The sequence below is a fragment of the Lycorma delicatula genome, chromosome 6 (assembly GCF_047948215.1).
Source record: "Lycorma delicatula isolate Av1 chromosome 6, ASM4794821v1, whole genome shotgun sequence".
In the NCBI taxonomy this organism is placed as follows: domain Eukaryota; kingdom Metazoa; phylum Arthropoda; class Insecta; order Hemiptera; family Fulgoridae; genus Lycorma; species Lycorma delicatula.
In genome coordinates this window covers 106,535,073-106,557,774 of record NC_134460.1, presented here as the reverse complement: position 1 = coordinate 106,557,774, position 22,702 = coordinate 106,535,073, and the positions used below count along the sequence as shown (strand labels likewise).

Sequence of the window (22,702 nt, the reverse complement as noted above, 5' to 3'; positions counted from 1 at the left end):
GTATCCTCCATGGAGAATAAACCTTGTAAATTTTACATTTGACCTTACAACATACGATAAACAATCAGCACCACCTACTGTTTTCCGGAAAATGTTTCAGTGTATTCTCACCAGGACGAACGCTTATGTAATATACACTGATGGATCGAAACAAGACAATACCTTTGATTGTGCTTTTGTTGTCAATGAAAGAACTTATATGTTTGGCCTACCCGGTATTACAAGTGTGTTCACCACTGAACTACTCGCTATAAATAAGGCTCTAAATATCATTAACCCTAAATATAGAAACATTCTTATTTGCAATGACTTGTGTAGTGCTCTCCAGGCATTAGAAAACTTTTATTCCAAACATCCTGTCATCATTGAAATTTACAATGCAATCGCAACACATAAGTAAGTTTTTGCTGGGTTCCTAGCCACGTAGGGATTCCAGGTAATGAACAAGCAGATTATGCTCCTTTCACCACCCGAGTTACTACCTTTGATTTTATTAATCGTGTAAAACAATCACTGAGAGCAAGGTGGCAAAGTGACTGCGCGATTACCGTCGATAGTAAACTCCGACGGATTAAAGATTCAGTTTTGCCATGGACTCCTCTTGCAAAAAAACTCGTCGTGAGGAAGTAGTCCTCTGCCGATTATGGATAGGGCATACGAGGATCACACACGAGTACCTAATGTCAGGAGGACACGCACCCCTATATACACGATGCAACTGCCGCATGACTGCACCACATTCTCATAGACTGCATACGTTATGCGGCGTTGCGTCGTAAATTTAATCTACCCAGAAACATCCATGCTATCTTGTACAATAATAACGAAATTTAGTACCGGATGTTTCTGTTTTTGCGTAGTACCAGGTTACTGCAAAAAATGTAATATTATCATATATATTTTTATGCTAGAAGAATTTTTGATAATTTTTTTCTTTTACTTTCAATTTTGTTTTTTTGGTTCTATGTCTTTAATTTTATTATCCGAGAAGGGAGCCTTTTGCACAACCTATCGGAATTAGGTAATTTTTATATAGTTTTAACTTTTATATTTTAAAGATTCCATCTGCGATATTAGTTTTGAGTTTTATTTCACTTTTTTGACTTTTGTTTAATTAATTTTTATTATATGATTTATATTAATTTTAAACCTAATAAGTTTTATTATTTTACCTTTTTATTAAGGAAAATTCCGGGCGATGATAACGCACAGGCGTTTTTCGCTCCCAAACAAACAAAAAAAAACCCAGTTCATTCTTTGTTGAAAAAAAATATTTTCAAATCACCGATCCTTCTCTGGATTGGTTATGGGATAGCCCAGTATTGTGTTATTTTGGCTACTCTCATTTTCATTTAATAAGTCTTTTTTATTTAAGTTTTAGCTAAAACAAATGCACAGATTTGAACATGTTATTTACAAATTTTTTTAAGCCTCCGGCAACACCGATAGATATTGATGCAGAGGATGAGATGAAATAGCAATTTAATAACGTGTGAAAATGGCACGCCTAACTAAATTCGAACTCCGAACTAAGGCCGAGGCGCTAACACTTGTCCCAAGCAAATTAATTTTTAGCAGTGAACAAAAAAAAAATACGTATTTTGAATGCGCAGTGCGCTCCGTTTATATCATATGGTTCTTTACACTCACGCCGTGTAAATAGTACATAAATTCCCAGTGTGTACAAAGATCTTCTATGCAGTAGCATAATTTAAAATCATATTTTATTATAATGTATAATGTAATAAAATATTATAACAATTAAATTTTTTAAAGTAATCTCTTCATATGTTTCCGAACTGTATATAAACAACAGATAATAAAAATGTTCATTTTTTTATTATGAAAATAAATCATATTGATTGAATTTGTTTCATACTTGTGCTCAACAGAAAAGTAATACTTTTGTCAGTAGAAAATATACGGAGGACATTTAATTTCTGTATGTTGGTCAAGTGGATTCGGTTGCAGCTTACTGTTCTAAATCGCATTTCAGCTGTCTTTCCGAAGGACAGTTATTTATTTTTCATGAAAGAAGTTGTAGTGTTAAGTGTTAATGAAATATTTGATGTTAAATAAAAACATGTTGTTGAAATTCTGGAAGGGTTTTGGTTTTAAGTTCGTACATTATTTTTTAATCGGTTGTTTTGTGACATTATTACTTGTTAACCTCACTCTGTCAGAAAATGCAAACAGTTCACTGAAGGAGGATGATAATAAAGTAGTTGTAGATAAGTCTAAACATTTGCAAAACAGTGGCGGAGATGAAGTTAATGTTGCAACTCATATTGATAAACCGACTAAACCAAGTAATCTTACTAGCAATGTTTCAAACGCTACGAAATCTGAAGGCCAACATGATTCAGAAAAAAGTAACCTGCCAGCTGCTCCCAAGCAGAGTAAGTCTGAGAATAAAACTGCTGAGAATGATAAAAAGAATTCAGATACGGTTCAGAAGCCTGTTGACAATATAACTCCTGTAAAACCTAATAATACAAATAAAGTTGCTGAGCTTACGAAAACTAAACCCGCGGAAATAAAATATGAAGAAGGTCTTATGATTGGAGGCAATGCTGATGCATCGAATCAGTTTAATAACATTAGATCCAATGAGGACAAGAACAAGAGTAAACAGACTGCACCTATTGATAAATCTGATAAAGTAAATGCTGATATTGCTGCTAATGTTAACCCAAATGTAACTGATAAAACAAATGTTTCACAACCAGATAAATCTCCGCCTACTTCTGCAACACCTCCAGTTAGTAATTCATCAATAAATAACGCTTCAACTACTGCTGCATCTAACGAACCTGTTCTACCAGAAAAAGGATCAGCTGAAGCAGAACATAACAGTTCGATGGCAATATTCTTTGTATTATGTGTTTTAGCATTAGGTATTCTTCTGATTCATCTTATGCTTTTGACACATTTCCAGTACCTTCCAGAAAGTGTTGTTATTGTTTTCTTGGGTGCTTTAATTGGGCTGATAATAAATTTAATATCGGATCAAAAAATTGGTAATTGGAGAAAAGAAGAATCATTTTCTCCCACAGCCTTTTTTTTAGTACTTCTACCACCAATAATTTTTGAATCTGGCTATAATCTTCATAAGGGAAATTTTTTCCAGAATATTGGATCAATTCTTGTTTTTGCAATAGCTGGTACAACAATTTCTGCTTTAGTGATTGGTGCTGGTGTTTATCTGCTAGGTCTTGCAGATGTTGCATATCGTCTTAGTTTTGTTGAAAGTTTTGCATTTGGATCATTAATATCTGCTGTTGACCCTGTTGCAACTGTTGCTATCTTTCATGCATTAAATGTTGATCCTGTGTTGAATATGTTAGTTTTTGGTGAAAGTATATTAAATGATGCTATAGCCATTGTTTTAACAACATCTGTTCTTGAATCTAATAATCCAAACATGTCATCTTCAGAAGCAGTACTTACTGGAATTAATAGATTTTGTTTAATGTTTTTTGCATCTGCTGGCATTGGTGTAGTTTTTGCATTGATAAGTGCACTTCTTTTGAAGCATGTTGATCTCAGAAAAAATCCATCTTTAGAATTTGGAATGATGTTAGTTTTCACATATGCACCTTATGCATTAGCTGAAGGAATTCATTTATCAGGTAGGTGATTTCTGTTATTTTTATGTAACTAGATGTTTGTATGATACTTTAAGTAATTATGTACACATATCTGAGAAATTCCACAATAACAGTTCAAAAAATAATTCACTTGATGGATTGTAACTCTAAATATGGATGAAACCATTGCACTTTGTTTCTCATGTAGACATAACATTGCTAATCATATGAATGGAATTCAAATTAATGATAATATATATTATGTATGTATGTGTGTGTGTGTGTGTGTATATATATATATATATATATACATATGTATACATGCACACTTAAATACATACATACTCATGTATTTTACGCATATGCATGAGATTCATGTATATACTAAATGAAATTCATACTACTTGGTGATCCTTAAGTTAAGATTAGCTAATTAATTTAACAATTAACTTAGATGCTTAACAATTGAACAAACGTTACAAATAGCACCTTGTTTTACCATTTTTAAAAATGAATCCAGGACCCAGAGTTAGTTAATAAACTGCATTCATTAAATATCAATGGTTTTGCAACAGATAGTGCATTGCGGGGAATGATTTCCTAGAAATTCAAATTGTAAGATTTTGAAAATGTCTCATTTTTGGGGCCCAAAAACCACATGTGGGACAGGTGACAAAAATCTAAACTTTTTACAGCTGTACATACTTTTATGTACTTTAAAACTGTATGAAATTTATTTTGCTACTCAAAGGGGTTGATGAGTAATGAAGCCAACAAAACCACAAAAAACACCATTCCTTCTAACCATATGTTTGTTTTTTTTTTTCAGAGAATAAAAATTAAAACTAAAACTCATTAAAATGAATAAATTGATAATTAATAAATAGTCAGTTACAAAATGATAAATAATAATTACAAAATGATAAACAATTTAAATACATTAACAAGTTGTTCAATTCTCTTTTACCTTATTTTACTCCTGCTAATGAAAATTATGAATAAATCTTGCACTTTTTGATAACAAACTTAACTAACATAACGTAGTGCTCCTGCAATTTTTTTATAATAGACCTTTTAAGTCCTCATTCATCTTTAGTGTAATGTTGTGTCCTCTTCCAGTATTTGATAGAAAAAGCTCTAAATCTAAAAAGGCATGAGAATCTTTAAAATATTTTATAGTTGAACTTATGTTTGATTATCCCTCAATGATTTCTTGAATGACGTACCAGGACCCTGCTGATGGAAAAAGTGTATTCAATATTCCTCTTCATTTTCATGTATTTTGACTTAATGACTTCGCCTAACCACCACTTGTCATCGCATACGCAGCAGACATAATTTTAACATTTTGGCTTTGGTAGACCTACAAAGCAATCAGAAACACTAATGTTCTTGTTTGCCAATAGTAATGTAAATATTTCTGATTCAGAGGTCGTCCCGACTTTCAGAATACATTTCTGACTTTTTGGAACATAACTGTGAAAGGTTCTTGTTTCTGTTGTAATTACCTGAAAATGAGAACTGAAGTATTCTTCAGTCTCTTGAACGTCTTTATTAGAGCAGAAAATAAATTTTATATTTTTAATATTGCCTTTGCAATAATTGTACATTTCAGAAGGTGTAACAATTTGAGAGTTGACTGTCCTTTGAAGGCTTGCTTTAGTCACTGTCCGTTTTACAGTTCCACCAATACTATTACACAGCCCTTTTCCATGGTATTAGGCAAAAAATGCCATTCAGCTGTGATCTTATTAACTTGTGATTGACTATTTATTAATTACAAATTTATTCATTCTAATGAGTTTAGTTTTAATTTTTATAATCTGAAAAAATACATACCATAGCACAAATTTATGATTTTTTTGTTGTTTTTATACTGGGCTGAGGAGCTATCAAAAATAAAAAAAATTGTTTAACTTGTGGAAACAATGTTTTTATATTATTTATAACTTGCTTTTGGAAGCAGAAGAACGATTTAGTATTGTGCTTCAAGTGCTCGCTAATCACACAGTAGCTTTGGCTTTGTAATTTTCCTTCTTTTTTAAAGTACATGAGAAATGGATGTATTGTGGCATAAGTTTTTGATCATTGATATGACTGGACTTCATCCTGTATCACAAAAGGAAAATTTTGAGAGAAGTCTCCCATTACAATACATTCACTCTCCAACAAGTTTTTCTTTTTAATGTTGGGGAAATTAGCTTGTTTCTTTGCAACAAAATGATGCCTTTTAAGGTTATTTAAATTTTCAGTAAGTTTATCAACGAATTTGAATACTAGATTGTGGATACCAGTGTCCTTTGGTGGTTGAGTTTCAATTAACCACACATCTCAGGAATGGTCGAACTGAGACTGTACAAGACTACACTTCATTTACACTCATACATATCATCCTCATTCATCCTCTTAAGTATTATCTGAATGGTAATTACCAGAGGCTAAACAGGAAAAGAAAGAAAGTAAATTTATCCAAGTACTCTTGAAATGGAAGAATTTGAGTAGTTAGTTCACAATGGTCAACAGAAACCTACTGTTTGAAGTTAATTTCAGAATCAGAATCATCCCAGCTATCTTGCAGTAATCTGAGCACTTCCTTAGTGCCTGGATATTTTTCACTCTGTGAAAGCATGCACGTTTCATTTTCTATATCATATACCATGGTTGAAAGGAGAAATTTTATAATCAAATTTCATTTTTGGAGCAGATAACATGAATTTTAGATTTTGTGGGTGACACACCCACAGAGTGAGTACATTACCCACCAGCCAGAACACAAAATTAGGTCTTAAATCAGCAAATTTTTAAAAACCAATTTTTAAGTTATGTTTTTCTTTGAACGTTTTGTACAATTCTTTTACGTTACATAACATAAGCCTTTTTTTAATATTAATATTAATATTCTTCCTGTCAGCTTGTCTTACACACACAATCTTTCTTGCCTGGCAACATTCAGCTGTGCTCATCATTCTGGTAAAAATCTTGGGCATATTTAATAACATTTTCATCAATTACATGACTGGGTTTCTTTTTGCCGATTTGTGGCAAAATTCCACTTGTTTTAACTAATTGTTTGGATTGATAGGCTAAATACTGATTAACACAACTTTTTAAATGCTCCAGCTGCTTGGTAATAAACTTAAAGTATTAATTTTTTCCTGAGTTGATGTAACTGTTTTCATTTTATCCTTTATTTTAATGATTCATATTCCCAACCTAAATCAGCATAATTTTGTAGTACTAAACTGGTTTCTTCTGTAGAAATATTTAAATCAAAGGAATCATTTAATTTACTGGTAACTAACTCGACTATTTTTGTAATTTTTTAAAATTGGTTCCTTTGCGCTGCCCAATAATTTTTGAAACTAATGGGGAAAATGCCAAGTGCTGAACAAGCTTTAGTCACCGACTTGTCTGTATCACATTGAGGCTCAAATATATCTTGACATTTCGGTTTGCTTTCTGTATCATCTTGTGGTTTTTTTATTTTGTTTAAGCATATTGTACACAGTGCTGTGCCTGGAATTAATTTTAAACTTGGATTACTTGTTGAAAGTGCCAAAGAGATTTCTTAATTGGTTTAGTGTGACAGCTAATTGGGTCAGAGCAACTTTTCATTACCCATTAATATGAAAATATTTATCTAAGTATTTGGTTTTATGAAAAGTACAGATATTTTTTGTTTCAGTACATCCACTTCTTAAATATATCAATATTATTTGCTGTTCAGTAAACTCTAAAATATTGTGCAATACTGAAGATCTGTAGCAAGTCAATTTTTGACACACTGTTTCAGTGTGAATGCCAATTGAACACTCCATAATCCATTATTTATAAAATGCAAGGGTTCTTACAGTAACAGTACAGTTAGTATAAATTATAAAACTACCAATTACACCTCACTTTGTCTTATCCCAGTTTCTCTACAGTTAAAATAAAAATATCTCTATTTAATAAAATTAAAAATAAAAGATATCACATAAAAGAGAAGTTCACTGCTAATAAAATTACTTTATAAACAAGTGTACATTACGTAACCACAGTATTAATACTAGCAACAATACAACATATCTCATTGAAATCAAAACAGTAACTGAGCCTTCCAGAATGTTTACATTCAGGATTACGCAAACATTCATGTCTATTCACTTTCTTGTTTAAACATAAGTTTGTGTGTATGAGTCATACTTCAAATGGCAAACTTATCTAGAATTTAAGCAATCTCATTATAGACGTATCAAAATATTTTGTATAGTAGGCCTACATTATTATCTGATAAAGTACATGCTGTGATGTTTTTGGATGCATTGTTCACAGTTAGAAGGAACTGTGTTTTAAGCGGTTTTGATGGCTTTATTAAGTGGTTTTGATGACGCCAACCCCTTTGAGTAACAAAATAAATTTTATATGGTTTTAAAGTACATAAAAAGTACTTGCTGCTGTAAGTGTTAGTATCGGTACACAAGGACATTAGTGTTTCTGATTGCTTTATAGGATTACCAAAACCAAAAAAAGTAAAAATTTTGTCTGTGATGTATATGATGGTAAGTGGTGGTTAGACGAAGTCATTGAAGACAGAATACATGAAAATGAAGAGGAATATCAAATACACTTTTTCCATCAACAGGGCCTTGTTACTTCATTCAAGAAATCATTGTGGGATAATAAAATGTGGGTTCAAATAGAAAATATTTTATAGATTATCACACCTTCAGAGCTTTTTCTATCAACTACTGGAAGAGGACACAACATTACACCAAAGATGAATGAGGATTTATCAGTCCTACTCAATCAAAAAATGGCAGAAGCACTAAGTTATGTTAAGTTTGTTATCAAAAAGTGCGATTTATTCATAACTTCCATTAGCAGGAGTAAAATAAGGTAAAAGTGAATTTAACAACTTATTAATGTATTTGAATTGTTTATCATTTTGTAATTGACTATTTATTAATCATCAATTTATTCATTCTAATTAGTTTAGTTTTAATTTTTATAATCTGAAAAAATACATATCAGTATTTTTGGGTATGTTGTTTACAGTTAGAAGGAATGGTGTTTTTAGCGGTTTTGTGTTAACTTCATTACTCATTAACCCCTTTGAGTAACAAAATAAATTTCATATGGTTTTAAAGTACATAAAAAGTACTTACTGCTGTAAAAATTTTAGTTTTTTACCACGTGTCCCACATGTGATTTTTGGGCCCCAAAAATGAGACATTTTCAAAATCTTACAATTTGGCGGCCATTTTTTTTTAATGAAGGTAACAGTCCAATTTATTTTTTATAAGTGCTACTAGTACCTAAGAATTTAAAGGTAAAAAAGGCCTGTTAACCTAAGCCCTTCATTATTTATTTTGGCCAAAATTTGAAAAAAACAACAATTTGTAAACATAATTTCAGTAAACATTACAAGATTTGGTTATGTAACAAAACAAATTTTGACTACACTAAGATGAAGTTCAATTTATACTCTTTCAAAAAATCCTTTTTGACCCTCTGTAAGATGTAAAATAAGAATGTTACAGCTCATTGAAAAAGTGAAAAATATGACTGTTTGTACCTGTTGGCTAGTTTGAAAATAGTCTGTTACTCAAGAAACATTTTTTTTTTAAATATAAGAAAATATTTTTTGGCCACTACAAGTTATCATATACCAAATACCATCAAAATTAAAAATAGTGATGCACAGTTCTGACTTTTTGTGTTTTCAAGAGGTTTCAACCAGTGCAAAGCAATAAAGTACATAATTATTCTGTGTTAAAGAGCACAATAGAACCTCTGTTGTATAATCGTTTTTTTTTTTAATTCAACTCCATGGATTTTCTTTATTAAACTTATAATATTTTTCAGGATTTGGTACAATGCTTATGAAAGAAAATTTTTCTCATATCATTATAGAGAAGATTTTATTTATTGACAAGCATACGAGTACATTTGACAAGTTGAGAATTTTCAGTTACTGTAGTTATTTTCATTGTTTTTATTTTTGAACACTTTTTATTTAAATAGACTATAAAAATTTTCTTCATTAGTTTTAATGATTAATGATTTTATTTTAATTTTTGTAGGTATAATGGCAATATTATTTTGTGGTATTGTGATGTCTCATTATACTCATTATAACCTTTCAACTGTGACACAAATTACAATGCAACAGACGATGCGAACACTTTCATTTATTGCAGAAACATGTGTATTTGCTTATTTGGGACTTGCAATATTTAGTTTTCGACATAGAGTTGAACCAGCCCTTGTTGTATGGAGTATTATATTATGTTTAATTGGACGTGCATGTAATATTTTTCCTCTTGCTATTTTGGTTAATAAATTTCGTGAACATAAAATTACCAAACGAATGATGTTCATCATGTGGTTTAGTGGTAAGTTATTAATTTTTTTGGTATTTAATTAAGTAATGTAATTTTTGTTTATTTGTTTATTTCTTTGCATCTCCAATTATAATAAAAATATGATTTTTAAGAAAATGAAACTCTTTACTACATTTAAGTTCCATGTGTATAGGTAGCAAAATGAGGATGAAATTACATAAATATGTTAGACCATTACATTATCAATAGAACTCAAAAGTTTTTAATGTAGCGATTAGCATTAGCATACTTTAAACATTGATTTTAATTTTATTGCTTTTAATTTATCCTGAGGTAATTTCAAAATTATGTCAAGATTTTTTCCTGGATCTAAAGTCTGTTTTAGATTTTTTTTAAATTTCCTGCTTTTATGCAATACAGTTTAATTTTAATGCATCATAATGGGCTAGTGTTGTGTATTGTACTGTGGCTCATTTTTCTTTATCCTAATGAAGGTGTTCATGTAGCTTAGCACAAAACAGACATGTTTCTACTACAGCATATAATTAATTATCTCCGCTAACAGATTTACTACTCAACTAGAAATTATATTTTTATTTTCTATTTTGCTAGATATCTGCTATTCATTAAATTAAGGTGGGGTTTTCTGGAGGTTTTTCATATGATCCAGGTGAAATAACACATATTTTAGACATAAAAGTTATGCTGTACAAAAGAACATGTATAGATGAAAATGAAAACATTGATACATAATTTTATTTTTTTTTATAACGTTGCTAGATTACTTAGTATTACAAAGTATTCTACAATAATTTCTTTTGTATTGTTTGTTACAAGTTTCAATTTATTGTATCAAAATAATAAAGATACCATTTGCCATCTATAAATATAGAAAAGTTGGTCACCAGGTATCTTTATCCATAAGAAAGTGATATTTTGCTATTGATTTAGTTATTAAATTTTATCATTGTGTAAGTTTTGTAGGTTCTAACATATTAACAATGTTATTACTGGCTGGTTAACTAACTTTTTATTACTTCTGTAAAACCATATGAATTATTGGTTATGCTTTTAAGTATTGATTATGCACTGTTTTTTTAAAAATTACTATAATTCTTTTTTTGTATGAATGATTTGATAAGTTTTTAATCATTTATTTGCTCATATTGATGTTTCTATTTTTTAATAGGTTTACGTGGTGCAATTTCTTATGCTCTTTCGCTTCATTTGGAATTCAGTGATGAAACTCGACATGTTATTATTACCACTACTCTCATTATTGTGCTTGTCACAACACTTGCATTTGGTGGTTCAACAATGCCATTAATGAAGGTAAATATGAATGAATAGCTTGAATCTTTCATGATAACTCAGCTGATATTTATTAATAATTTTAAATCATATTTATTGTAATATTGTTTCAATTAATTATAATATCTAATATTTGCACTTCAGTACATTCATTTATTTTTGTGATTTTTTGTTAATAAAATATAGTGACTCATCTGATTTTATTGAAGTACATATTAATTAGTAAATTGGATGTAAATGTTTATTTATTTCAATAGAAAATTTTTAATATTTATTTGTTAACTGTTTGGTTTTATAAAGTTTTTTTATGATTGTTTTAGTACATTTATTTTTTTATAAAATAAATTATGGATATTAATAGGTTGTGTGGAAGGGAGTTAATGTAAACTTCCTGTACTCACAGCAACTTATATTGATTGCAGCCGTCAAGTTTTATGATGACTGTTCATATTCGTATTTGTAAGAAAATAATAGAGTTGTAATAAAAATTTATATTATTGTTACTAATAAGTCATGGTACCATCAAAAATAATTTTTTATGGATGAGACATACATCTTTATTGTCTGGATATCATTTATGCCATGGAAACAATTGAACCAGCAATATTCAGTATAGCAGTTGGTGATTGTGTTATCATAGAGAATTAAAATGCTATAAAGGTTTTTAAGCAAATTAAGATTATACAGAAGTTCTGATTATGTTATTTTCATGTTTTAAAGTATGGATTCAGCAATAACAAGAACCAAAAAAATTGTTACAAAGAGTTGAAATTATTAACACAATAACTTTCTATTAAATTAAGATTAATACGTATAAATCATTAAGGTTAATTTAAATAACTCTTCCTTGGAATCAAATTGAGATTTCTGATTCAGTAGCCTTAAAAATTATCTAAATAGTCAGACTTTGCTTTTTTTAAGAGTTGTAGAAAATTTTTATTTAGTAGAATATTGCTACTAATCTAGTTCTTTTTCTATGTGGAAAAAACCTGATAGAAGTCACAAGTCACTTCCGAAAATGACAGTCATTTTCAAGAATAGCAAGTATCCCATTTTAAGAATATGAGGGAAAGTGAGGAATGTTGTGATTCCCAATTGTCTTATTCAATAACTCAGATATCCGGTTGCATGCCAAGACCACAAAAGTTACGGTGATATACTGTGACACCTTGATTCTGTTTACTACAGAGACTGGCTGTATAATGAACATATTTACTCTTAGAGAAGGTAACTCCAATTGATTTGAACATCCTTTTCCTGTTTTGAAATGACATTAAATGCACTGCTTCAATTTAGTCTTGGAGGTCTTGATCTCTAAATTTTTAAATCTAACTCTGTAAAAATATATATATATATATATATATATATATAAACTGAAAAGACACAAATATGATTTTATATCACATGTAGAGTATAACTTAATAAGGCTTATTGTGAAAAGAAATGTTCATTTTATCAGAATAATATTTACTCATAAAAATTAAATCTTTGGGAAGTACCCATCCACTATTCTTCTATAAAAACAAGATTTTGAATTTTTTTTGTTTAGACTACTATTAAAAATATGTTTATTTATAGAAGTTTCGTATTTTGTTGATGAAATGTATTACATCACCCACCTCCTGTGGTAGACTTTTGTATACAAGCTCACAATGTATAGTTTTCTTCTATAGTTATTTTTAAGCGTAACCAATACTTTTTTACATTAAGTTATTTATTTATTTTAAATTATTTGTGTGTAGTGTTATTTATGAAAAAAAGGTTCTATTAACAATAAGAGCTCTACAACAATAATAATTACTTATCTGTTACAAGCTGTTCAAATAGTAAGAATAAAAGAGCATCAAAGTTTATTATTTTAACCCACTTAAGATAACTAATCTTAATTAAAGGTTTTTTTTTTATTTTAAAATGAAGAATGACTTTATATTAAAATCAAAATGCCCCAGAAGCAAAATTTCAACAAAAATGAAAATTTTATTTACTTCTACAATATTTAATTACAATACTTATACAATTATTAATACAGTATTAATTATTAATACTTATAAAATATTTATTAGCTGATAGAGGAATTAAGTTGCATGCTTATACTAAACAAAAGTATATAAAGATCCTAACTGTTAAATGTGATAATTCTGGAAGTGTGTAAGGAGGGCTATTCTAAATTTACCTATACTTGAATGGCAGATAACTGTCTGTAAGGTACTGCTGTTTATCTACATTAATTCACAAATTTGCCTTATACAGTTGATATTCACATGATTATCATGTAATATCAGCTATTTTGCAGATACTTATCAAAGAACTGTGCTGCCTTGATAATTAAACCTATGAGCTTTTCATCTCTTTCAGAGCGCTGGCTAGCCAGCTAACTTTCATCTTGGTGAATAGTTTGTATTATTCAGTGCCAAATCAGGATTCTAGGGAGATTGTAAAATTCTCACTTGAAATGTTCAACTGAAGCCTATATGGCGCAGAAGAAGAGGTCATTGTAATACAGAATTCACCCTTTATGAGCATCCCATAGTGTTCATTTTGGTTTGATTCCCAAAGATTCTGCAGTGTTTCATAATAAATTTCTGATTTTGTGAAATTTATCAGCAAAATTCCTTCGCAATCCTAAAACACATTAGTCATGTGAATAGGCTTTTCCTACTTCAGTGCTTAGTAATTCAATTTTGCCAACATTAATAATGTAAATTTTATAAACTTTTCAGTGGGTTTCAGAGTTATTGTGTGGAAGCAGACAATGTTTTATGTGTATTCTTACTGAACGAGTAAGGACACCAGTTGAGCATGTAATGAAATTATAGATTTGCTGATGGCTAATGCATTTCTTATTTGTTGCTTTGTCACCAGTTTGTTTTCAGCTGCCCACATGAGAAGTAAATTTTAAATAATCCTCATATGAGGGGATACCCAAAAATAATCAGAAATTTTTCTTTTTTTACATTTTTTATACATTTGAAACAAATTCTGAATACACCACTTCTCTCAAATCGAAAAAACAAATGACCATTGTATCTTGATGTTTGACATCACTTGACAAGTGTTTTTGGGCAAGGCAACATTGTAGTCTTCCACTGGCTTGACTTGTTTGGTTTCAGAGTCCTAACCATAGCACCATAATTCGTCATTAGTAATGATATTGGAAAAGAAAGGTATCAGTCTGGGACGGTTTTTCAAAGCACAACATGCTTCCAAGCGACCCTTTTTTCAGTCAGGGGCTGAGGCACAAACTTTGCAGTGACCCTTCTCATCCCCAGTTCTTTCTATAAAATTCGCTGTTAAAGTTTTTCTATAAATTCTTTCTATAAAGTTCCAAGTTACTCTAGGCAACATATCGATTTCTTCAATGGTATGTTGTTTGTCTTCCAAGTATGATTACATGAATTTTTTATACATTTGTTTGGAAAATTGAAGGAAGTCCAGTCAGGTTGGTCATCAATTGACATTTCTCATATTTTTAAATGCAAAAACCACTTGTTTACTTGTAACAGGTCAAACATAACCTTCCAGGTGATGCCGCTTGACAGACTGACACAGAAAAAATTGCTTGACACTTTCCTAGTGAGAATTGTGTACTGAGGAAAATCTGCCTAGCGCAACATGATTCCAGTTGTGTTAGGGTACTCCTTTGTAATAGACATAAGATAGTGAGTCGGCTATCTTGTCGTGCAATACCAGACAATGTTAACATAGTTTGCATTTCCTGCAGTGCAATTATTTTTTATCATTATATGTAAAAATATCATAGATATATATGTTTACTGAAATTGTTATTTTCTGTAATTATTTATAGCTTTTGCAAACAAACAAAAAGCAGCAAGGTCGCAGAAGTAGAAAGCGTAAGGAGAAGGGTCTGTCTTTAAGTAAAACAAGAGAGTGGGTGAGTTAATTATCTTTTTATTTATTTATTTTATTGTTTACTATAATGTGATTTTAGATTTACGTTTTAAAGTATAATTTAATTTTAAAAATACTGAAGATAGTAACTTCATTTAATAATTATCTCTGTGTCTGTTTATTTTGATTTCATTAATTATTCAAAAATAATGATACTTAGTAACATATACACAGATTTCACAGAGTTTGTGATAAATAAATTATAATATTAAAATACAAAAAACAAATTTGATCATATCATCCCCACCATGCTAAAGTAACGAATGTGAAAAACTCAATTTTTCAGGAGAGCTAAGCAGCACTTTCAATCTGAAATTTTAAATAAGAATGCATATTCGTAAAAGTGAAAAGATTTAAACTAGCCTTCCTAAAAGAGAAGCGCATTTGATAATTTACCACAAGATGCAGGATGTTCAGATTGGTCATAAACTGACAAATTTTTAATTATCAATAGAAAGGGTAGATTTTCAGGATGATGGGAAAAATACCTCATGAATTTCAGTAAAAATTAAAGTAAAATAAGTTATAAAAAAATAATATTAGAAATTCTAATGAATGTTAGTAATCTCAAGTAATAGTAGGATAATTTAGATTCACGCCATTGATGTGAAACTGGCTGTCAATGGTTCCTACCAATTAATAATTGTTTTTAAGACTCAGGTTTCATCTCATGTTTTTTAAATTTTATTAAAAGGAGGAATTTAAAATTTTTAAGTTCCTTCAGACAGCTGCACACAGCTCCTTCCATGATAAAAGCAAAGCTTTACTTTACACTGGCTCCAACTAGAATAGTCAGTCTAGTATCAACCATCAGAGACTCTCTACATGTATTTAAGAGTTATGTATAATTAATTTATAATGTTACATTTATGAAACATAAGTATGAATATTATAATAAAAATAATTTGAGATATAATCAAAACAAAGACTTATTTATTTCAATGAACCAGAGAATAAAATAATGCTTAGAATGATTTTAACCCAACCGTAGTATTAAACCAAGGTGGCAAATTATTCGACTTTTTTGGTCCTAAAATAAAATATAGTATTCAATTAATTTAGCATTAAAAAAAGCTTTTGTTATTACTTCGATACTGTCTACATAGAAAAGAATTAAGTATTTACATTTTCTGCAAGTTAAATTTTGTTTTATTGTTGTTTTTTTGCTGCCTCCGGTATAAAATATTGTTTATAAAATGTATAGTACATTCACATTACATTAAAGTAGTGGAAAGGATTCTTGGTGATAAAAAAAACCAGTAACCTATAGATAAATTTTAAAATTTTCAAGAATCATCATTTGGACTTCCAGAACTGATTTTCAATTCAGTAGCAAAGTAAAATAAATCTTTTATTCTGATCAGTACATAATAATAGGTAAAAATAGATTAAATAATAGTACTGATGAAATTTTGGAGGAATGAACTTCAATAGATTCAACATGTCATTCTTTTCTGTTCCACAGGTCTAACATTGTGCTATAATTTCTGTTTGGGTATATTTGAAAACTGAGTTTGGTTTCACCCAATAGGACTTCTTGATCTGAGTTATAGAAAATAGCATAGCTTTTTGTAAAGTATTTTTAAATTGTATTCTAAATCACTGTAATATATCACTAATTTAAAATCCCCAACCACCGGCTGCTGTGTTTTTCATATGAACGTTCATTTGCCCATGTTGAAATGAATGAGACTACTGTCTTACTTTACCATCACTCATAATATTCTGCCTGTAAACAACACAAAGTTAGCCGTGAATTTCAGTTGCAGAATTGTTTTTTGCCATCAAAAATCAGATTACTCTTCATAGTTCACACTTGGCAGTATCATGAATTGTAGCACTCATTATATAGGAATATATGTAAACAACTTATAACAAAATGACTAAACAGTACATAAACATTATATGTTTACATTTAAAGGCTATCTTTATATAGAAGACAAATTCAATTCAAATTCCTTTAAAAAACCACCTTGTATTTATGGCTTAATTTTTTCCAACTAACCTTCTTATTTATGATGTGTTTTGAGGTTTATTCATAATCATAAAATTGACAAATTTATTATTTTATAATAAAAAAATCTATTTTAAAAGCATCTTTTCTACAGATTGTTTTCTAAGTGCTTAACATAAATAGATTTTAATGTACTTCATTTTTTTAACCATTCCTGGCCAACTTAGTTATTATATGTTGTCACTATATCTTTAATTGAACGTTTTTAAGGGCTAAAAGTATAATCCTATTATAGAACCTATTGTGCTTTGAAGAGAGAAATTGGCCAAACAAAAGCTATGGAAATAAAATGTAATTCGTAGGACTGTTGGGAAAGTATTTTAGGAATTGAGGAAGTGAGTGAGAAAAAATTTTATTATTAGGAGTGAGAGGTAGTGGGAGGAGGAATCAGCTAGGTGATTGGGTCATATTCAACAATCAAGAACTGAAAAAAAGTCAAATAGAATGTGATGCTAGAGTCAAGGGTGGAGAATGAGAGAACGGCCCTTATCTCAAACACTGATTACATAGAAAAGTTATTTGAGTAGGAAAAATTAAAATGAGATCAGGAGGCTGGCAAGAGATAAAAAATCTCAGTATATACCAGATTTAGTGTGTCCTCCATCTGTATGAGGCACATTGAAGGTAGAAGGAAGAATTAAAAGTAACTAAGTCTGACAAAGTGCATTTTAACTATAATAAAATATATTATGTAAACTAGGCCAAGTTTTAATTAATTAAATAGTTCAAACACATTCATAGAAATGGTTTTTCATTGTCATAAAATAAAAATGTTTAGAATGGTTAATAAAAAGTTTAAAAAAATATTTTTTCCCTTTTGTTTTATTTTGTGAGAAAATTTGAGTGTTGTATAAAACCATTTTGTTGTGCGACAATTTAAACTAGAATACAAAATCTATTTCACTTATTTCAAAGGTAATTCAAACTAATATACAGAATGCTTTACTAGGTAAAAGTAAATTTTCAGAATATTTTTATTAAATGTGTAACTTATTATTTATTTTCTAAATTTTTTATCCTGATTTTCATTTGTTTTACCTATAATAAAAGAATCTAGTATTCAATTAATTTAACATTAAAAAAAGCTTATGTTATTACTTAGAAACTGTCTACATAGAAAAGAATTACATATTTACATTTTCTGCAAGTTAAATTTTGTTTTATTGTTGCCTCTGGTATAAAATATTGTTTATAGAATGTATAGTACATTCACATTACATTAAAGTTGTGGAAAAGATTCTTGATGATAAAAAAAAATTTGTTTATTGCCATTATTTATTTTAATAAAAGTTAATAAATAATATTAATAATATTTTTCTGATTTTTCTATATTTTTTTTGTTCATAATATTTACTTTCAGGGACAAGCAATTGATTCTGAGCATTTATCTGAATATACTGAAGAAGAGATGGAAGTAAACTTTTTACAAACTCGAATCCGAGGTTTTGCTAAATGGGATCTGAAATATTTCATACCATTTTTTACACGTAGATTCACACAACAAGTAAGTATTTATATTTCAAAAGATATTTTAATTATCATTTTAATAAAGATTTTACTTTTTTTCAGTTACATATTATTTAATTTCGTTGTAATGTACAAAAAAAAAGGACTAAATAAAAGGAAATTGGGTCATCCCCACATTTGCCAAAACAGATTTATTAACCTTTTAAACAACAAAAATGTTTAATAAACAATAGTTCCCATAAATGGTGTGGTTTCCCAATCACTTAACTAATAAATATATTAGAAAAAGTTTATTTTTAAATGTTTAAGTGAATATTTAGATAATAATAAAATAATAACTGAAAGTTAGAATGATTTTAGGAAATGTTTATAAAAACAAGGAGTGTAGTTATACATTTTACAGTTGTTATTTATGAGTTGTTTAATGATTGAAAGTGCACATTAGTTACATTTTTATATTTAACTCAAGCCTTTGTGTGATAAACTTCACAAAATTGAAGTTTCTATTAGATGAATTTTACCATCAACATATGCTGTAATTTTGGCCTTTCTTGCCGAGTGTTGATCTGATAGAGGTTATATTAAAGCATTTGTATTGGACACTGTTATTACTTGCCCTCCAACTAGTAAAGCTCCTTGCAAAATAACTGCAACTCAAATAATCTTCACTTTAAATTTAAAGTAAATTTGTTCCAAGTTAGATTTTGTCTATTTTTGAAGAATCCCTGACAAATTGTGGTACACTATTACTAACAACAAATGCAACTGAAAATATGTTTATTCATGCTTTTTTATGTTTATTGTAGGAACTTAAGGACTGTAAATCACAAATGACTGATTTAACTAATCAGTGGTATCAAGCAATAAGAATTTCCCCAACAGAATCAGAGGATGATCAGCAACCTCCAGCAGCAAGTTGACAATCAGCACATAAACAAATTAAACCAATTGCCGCAGCAATGGCTGCTACTGCAAATGCAACCGCAGCAGGCCTGCCTTCAATGGTTTGATATTGAATGTGTCGTTAAGTTCTTTGGAGAGAAAAGAAAAAGAGAAAATATTATCTTTGATTTTATTGTTATTTTATTTATGTATTACTTTATTGAGATTTCTAGTAGTCAATGTCAAATTTAAATTGTATATTTTTAATTTTATTGATTTTATATGTGTGATGTAATGTGATAAATAACCTTTTATTACGCTTGTCGTTTTAATTTTTATTTGTGTATGGGGAAAGTATTAATATGTTTTATTTATTAATTATTGACTTATAATTATCGATTGTATAATTGCAACATTTTTTTATTCATTACATGAAATGCTATTGTATACACTTTGAAAGAAGTATTATATATATTTTTATTACAATTTTATAATATTTTATAGATTGCCTTCTTTATATTTGAACATTTTTAAAACATATTGATCCTAGTCATAAAAAATTGATTTAGTCATAAATAAATGTTCAAATTACACTATTTTCTCATTTATCTTAACTAAATAATATTGATCATTTAGAATTTTATTTTATCATTTATTCAGAAATTGTATTTTACAATTTGAATAAAATAACAAATTATTGGAAATCTATATATTCACTATTATGAATTAATGATAAATTCTATGATGATTGTAATTTGACTATTTTTCTTGATATGATAAGTGACATGTGTATTTGTGAACCTGCAAATTATTATAAACAATCTTTGTAGCAAAATAGTTTAATTTTATATTTATTTATTGTTTGGAAGAGGGTTGTAGTAGAAGTCCTGAAAAACTCTTCGTTTTGAGAAATTGAATGTGAAATTGAAATTGAAATGGTAGATGAGAAATATCAAACCTGTTCTAGGAAATTGAAAAAACTTACACCTTACTGATGGTCATTTCAATATACTTTCTCATTAATTAAAATATTTGTAAAGATATTATCAAACTTTTGGATCAATTAAATCAGTAATAGTTTTTCGCTAAGCTTCCATAATTTTGACATTTTTTTAGTCAAAAGCTTGATTGGAAAAGAATAATTTTTTTAAACAGCATTTCAGGTATTCTATTTTATAGAATCCTAAAATATCTGTGGCAGTTAAAATTTTACTTATTTTTCACTAATGTTGTCAGAACTTTAACTATGCGTGTTGTTTCATGTATTACACTATTTTTCAAATTATACAAACTGTTCATCCAAACTCTGATTTAAGATAAATGGGTTGAAGGTGTGGTATCTTTCTTTATTCAGTGTATTTTTTATCCCTTGCATAAAAAAGTTACCATGTATTTTATATTACAACAGTATTTTAGATATATATATTAGTTATTATTAATATTTTTACCAATTATTTAAATGTGAAATAATGTAGTACAATATTCATAATATTGTTATGTGGTATTATTTTAAATGTTTGTTATATTATATTAATACATATTAAATTGGAAAAAATAACATTTAAGATTATTTACTTTTTCTTAATTGTATTCAAGTTTTTTATGAATTTATTAAATATGCTTCTCATTATTTTAAAATACAGTTAATATTTTTCAGGGAAGTGACAAATGGTTGTCTGTAAGCAGGAAAATGGTTTGTGTAAGATTTTATGAATCCTTAGTTGTTATTAAAATCTACATATCAGCCACTGAGTGTTATACATTTAAAAGTTTATCTAAACTTAAAATGAAATTAAACTAAGGTGACTTAAAAAATTTTTTTAAGAATTAGTTTGTGTTTTAAGTATACCGAGACTAACAGTTTTATGATTGAAACTTTCTTTCTACTAAAAAATAAATTTAAAAAAGATGTATAATAATTTTTTTTCTTTTTTATTCTTTCTTTGAAGAAATGTAAAAATGAAACATTAAATAGAAAATATTAATTTAATAGCCAATAGTTTGCTCATATAAAATGTGCCTATCGCATTCAAGCTGTAAACACAGTAAGCTATTATTGAAATATCAATGTTATGGTTGACAGTGTAGTCAGTGTCCATTAGTTACTTCATAGTTATATTTAAAGGACCATATTTTAATTATAATTTCCCCTGTTATCTAGAATTCTTTATCATTTAGCTGAAAATGAAATAAAAAAAAAGACTATTTGGTCTTTAAAAAATGCTGATGGCAACAATTACGACATTTAGTCATAAAGAAAGATTTTTTTGCATGAACAAGGAATTTTTTACTAGGAAATTAATATAAAAAATAATATTTTATTGCCTTTACTTCAAATTTCAAACATATATGGAAGAATTTCAATGTGAATATAAAACATTGAATTATTTCATTATAACTGAACAAGTTTATGAATAATTATATGCCTAAAACATAATTTTATAACAGAAAATAATTTAAATTAGAAATTATTTTGAAAAGTTTTCTAATAATTTAGATGAGTAGTGAAAAAACGCCATCAGACTCTGTAATTAACTATGCAAACCCATTCTATTTAAAGATGTATAGAGATTATATATTTAGATTAGATATATAAAGATTATATCTATTTGAAAAAAAGAGAGTTCTATTCTAGGCTTTGCTAAAATTCAACTGACCAACATTCTGTATGAAATGACCATTGACAAATATAAATATAAATTTGTGATCATTCACAAATATGATGTATTATTATAAGATAACACTAACTAAATGGCTTTTAAAATCAACTGACTAAATATTTTAATGTTTATTTTTGTTTCCTTTTTTACTATAAGCTCTGCTTGAAAATATTATTTTTGTACATAGAATGACCGAATGGATATAATTAAAAAGTTATTTATTAAATCATTTTTTTTTTTAAATAATTTACAAGAAGAATGGAAAAATGAATTATATGTATTATGTAAATGATTAATTATATTCTATTCATAACTGAATTAGGCAGATAATTAATTACCTTTTATGTTGTTTTGTGGATTCATCAATCAGTTGGCTGATTTGATGATATTCCCCAATCCTTTTTTGTTCTGTACTAATTTTTTAACCTTAACATATTTACATATGAGATCTTTCTCTATAGTTTTTACCTTCATCCAGCCTATCACCAAAATAATCAAGGCTAGATGTTAGTGTTTGTACTAATTGTTTTAAAAATATATATA

The 22,702-nt window shown here is 28.4% G+C and overlaps 1 protein-coding gene across 1 annotated transcript; it reads left to right on the top strand.

Moving 5' to 3' along the window:
• The first annotated feature begins 1,961 nt into the window (after nt 1–1,961).
• On the top strand, nt 1,962–22,477 carry Nhe1 (Na[+]/H[+] hydrogen exchanger 1). Its single transcript, XM_075368288.1, has 6 exons — nt 1,962–3,632; nt 9,656–9,967; nt 11,106–11,248; nt 15,033–15,119; nt 18,511–18,654; nt 19,424–22,477. The coding sequence occupies exons 1-6, from the start codon at nt 2,057–2,059 to the stop codon at nt 19,535–19,537; spliced, it is 2,376 nt and encodes a 791-aa protein (XP_075224403.1). The 5' UTR covers nt 1,962–2,056; the 3' UTR covers nt 19,538–22,477.
• Nucleotides 22,478–22,702: the final 225 nt, after the last annotated feature.

Bases quoted from the DNA above. Each gene is read 5' to 3' on its own strand.
- Nhe1 (XM_075368288.1), top strand. From the start codon at position 2,057: ATGAAATATTTGATGTTAAATAAAAACATGTTGTTGAAATTCTGGAAG. The intron at 11,249-15,032 runs GTAAATATGAAT...AATTATTTATAG, and splicing joins CAACAATGCCATTAATGAAG to CTTTTGCAAACAAACAAAAA. The intron at 15,120-18,510 runs GTGAGTTAATTA...ATTTACTTTCAG, and splicing joins TAAGTAAAACAAGAGAGTGG to GGACAAGCAATTGATTCTGA.